The following is a 3,548-nucleotide window of genomic DNA, read 5'->3' as shown; positions in this document are numbered from 1 at the left end:
TATATATATATATATAGGTTGGACAAGATAATTTAATCATTTAGAATAATTTGTAATAATATTAAAAAATATTTTAGATAAAAGTTGAATGAAAATTGCAAAAAATATATATTCTAGTTATTAAATATATAGCTATTATTAATATTTTTAAAAAACTTATAAAAATCAAAATTTATGTTTTTTAAAAAAAAAGATCATATAATTTTCAATACAATTTGTTTCCTCCTTAGAAAAACAAGTTATTAAACGAGTTATCTATAAAAGAATATATAAAACAATATTTACCTATTCTTTGTTTTTCATATGAGTTTTATAAAATTTAAATTATTTTCTAAGCTAATAATTTTTTAATATATACATTTTTTAATAAATATTGAGCTATATATATGTATACATTGACTAGCATATTAAAAATATGATTTTATTTAAAAAAAAATTTCATTTTTATTTTTCGAAACTAACTAAACTTCAATTTTTTTCTAAAAGATTTGTTTATATTCATATCAAAAATAAATGAGATATTCTAAATAATCAACTCATCTTGTTTATTTTGTTCATTTTACATACATAAAGTTAATATAATTTAAATTAATTTTTAAATTAATATATTGCTAAATTTAAAATATATTTTGTCTTTATATTGTCTTTATATATTGTCTTTATATATATATATATATATGTTATTAGTTGGAAGAATTGAAAAGAAAATGATGGCCGAAAATAAAATTTAATTAAATTGAGACGAATTCAAATCATATATGTTTCGTTCTTTCAAATTCGATCGATTGCATATGATTCACGATCCAATTCGACTTACCGCTACCTTAACGATAAACAATTATTCTAGCATGTGCTACTAGCCTTGTCGGCGGAACTCGTTGTGCAGCTGCAAGTCGTCACGTCGCTCATGTTCTCCGAATATTCTGAACCACAACGATCCCTGGCCATTCTCCCGGTGACATTGGTGCGGTGAGTTTCGCTCGTTTCCTACAGAATCCCGCGTTTCTCATTTTATTCTTTTTTTTTCCATTTTTCCATTTTTTTTAATTTCATTTTAATTTATAACCGTATTATGAATACATCGATAGAATGCAAATAAAAATGAAGACGCGATTAAGAATTAAATAAGGCGTTAATAGAAGGTGAAACACGAATAGTTTCGGAGATAGCGTCAAACGATCGCGCGAAAAAGTTTTTTGCAGCGAAACTTTCTACGCGGAAGAATGAATTTAAACATTGCAACTATAGCTGCTATCGCCACTGCGATTAAGATAAATGAGACGATAAAATGTAATCGCCGTTGCGCGAGAATTAGTTAGGCCTGGATTCCAAATTGAAATAAGAAATAGCTTTTTGAAATAAATCATCATAAATATAATGTTATTTGAAATATAGATAATATTGATTTATTTAAAATAGCAATTTCAAATAATTTAAAATAATTTAAAATAATATTTCAAATTATCTGAAATAATTATTTTACGTAATTATTTTAAATGATACCATTTTTTAAAATTAATTATATGCAATTTATTAATATTCGTGAACATACACGAAATTACACGTATCATTTCATAAATGTCGAATATATCGATAAGTCTAAATGATCTGGATTTATAATTTTAACTATGGCCATTTCGCGTTTAAAAGACATTTCTCAATGCTCCATTTACTATTATTAAAGAAAAAAATTTATTATAAACATTTATAAATTGCATAGCAATTGTTATGTAGCAAGAGATCCATTTTTGACAATTCTAGAATTATCATGCTAAAAAAATATATTCTACTTTATGTAGTAAAAAAATGTAGATAAAAAACATTAAAAAAGTATTATTTTTAAGCATTACACAAATATTAATATTATGAACTGTTTCGTGCAATAACAATGCAGATATAAATCCGTTTCTTTTTTGCATTCAATAGAAATTTAATAGAAAAAAAATTTTTAATTAAAAAAACAACAATAGATTAACAAATTACATTTATTTATGACAAAATGTTAATAATATTAAATATTATAAAATATTAATTATTAATATTATTATTAACATTTTGTTAATAAATAAACATATTTATAAATCAATAACTTCAAATTTCATCAAAAATTCAAATAAAAACTTGTATCTACCTCATAATTTACTAGTTACTAACTGTATCAAAATTTATTATAATATAAACTGTATCAAAAAATATTTTCAATTATTATTTTTTTTTAAATATTAAATTAAACTATACATAATTAAACTAATATAATAATTTTATGTACATTTTTTTAAATTTCTTTCAAGTTGTTGCAAATGAATTCACCATCTTCATTTCCTGCAAAATCTCAATTAGAATTTGCTTCAGAGAAACTTTATTTCGATGACGCTTCAGGAACTGCGATAAAATCGCGTGAAATTGTTTTAAATCATATTTCAATCGTGACCCGGGAACGCCATAAGCGTTGAAAGATATGCCACGTGCCGCCGTTCTCTTTCGTTCGTGTATACTGTACGCGGAGAAAACGCGTTTCGATTCTTGAACCGATACGCCCGAGTTACCCTTTTCGAAGTAACGTTCTGGCTTTCGCGCTGTTACAGACACTGAGGATCGAGGGTAAAGAATCGCTCGAATAAACACGATATCGTATATAATTGATCGTAACCCGTGCCCGTGACAACCAAGCAATCTTTTCAAACCATGATTTTTTTCTTTATTTTCTTTTCTTTTCTTATCAAAGTTTTCTAATAGTTGTCCATTTGTCGCCTTCCTCACGGAACCACGATATGCTGGCTGCATAATCAGGTGAAGGACGTTGAATGGTGAACGATGGACCATAGATGATATAGGCACGACAAATAAACTCGCGCGACAATCGAATAGGAAAACAAATCATTCGTTTCGTGCAATTTCAATTCGTTAAATAGATTTTTCTTTTTGAATGTATCTTTCGATTTAATTTTGAAAGATACTAACCGATGATTGAAGAAAGATTTTCCCTAATTGTTCTTTCGATTGATCGATCCATATGGGAAGTAAAGATGATTCTAAACTACGTCGATCCGCTTGAATCATATTAAGGAACGATTTTCATCTCGTGATCGATTAAACGAAATGTTTATTGATTATATGGGATAAAATATAGACGAACTAAGACGAATGTAATTACAAAATCCAAATGATATTGCTAATCTTTCGTGCGTTTATTTTCGAAATATAATTTTCAGACACTTTAGATCATCAAAGGAGATCGAAAAATACCGTCATTATTGATTCGTGAAAATCAGTAAACGCCGCTTGTGAGATCTCTTGACCTTGTTCTAATTCACTTACGTGTATACCCATGCAAAATCGGGACGATCGTTGAATGTTTCGCAGCAAAAAATCTTAGAGAATCGTCGTCCAAAAAGGAGCGGATTTATCCGTGACGTGATCGATTCGAAACATTTATGACTTTGAATCTCCGTGAAACCATTCACAGTTAAAAAGTCGGTGTTTCGCACCTATAAAACCGTGCTGATTTAAAACGCGCACTACGTACACTTAATCGAGTCACCGATAAA

At 27.4% G+C, this 3,548-nt stretch overlaps 1 protein-coding gene across 2 annotated transcripts in view; it reads right to left on the bottom strand.

Moving 5' to 3' along the window:
* The window catches only part of LOC102672576, a 13,416-nt gene that overhangs the window by 8,821 nt on the left and 1,047 nt on the right, over window positions 1-3,548 (bottom strand). The window contains exons 2-3 of one of the 2 annotated variants that reach the window (XM_006615509.2): window positions 3,319-3,488; window positions 862-987 (exon numbers count right to left, since the gene is read on the bottom strand). In XM_006615509.2, coding sequence (XP_006615572.1) covers window positions 862-987; window positions 3,319-3,330 — 138 coding nt within the window. In that variant the 5' untranslated portion in view covers window positions 3,331-3,488. Of the gene's footprint in view, window positions 1-861; window positions 988-3,318 lie in introns of both variants that reach the window. The other variant, XM_006615510.2, reaches the window with a different exon arrangement.

This window comes from Apis dorsata, unplaced genomic scaffold (assembly GCF_000469605.1).
Source record: "Apis dorsata unplaced genomic scaffold, Apis dorsata 1.3 scaffold_225, whole genome shotgun sequence".
In the NCBI taxonomy this organism is placed as follows: Eukaryota; Metazoa; Arthropoda; class Insecta; order Hymenoptera; family Apidae; genus Apis; species Apis dorsata.
The sequence above is the reverse complement of the archived record's forward strand: the minus strand, read 5'-3'. Positions and strand labels throughout refer to the sequence as shown.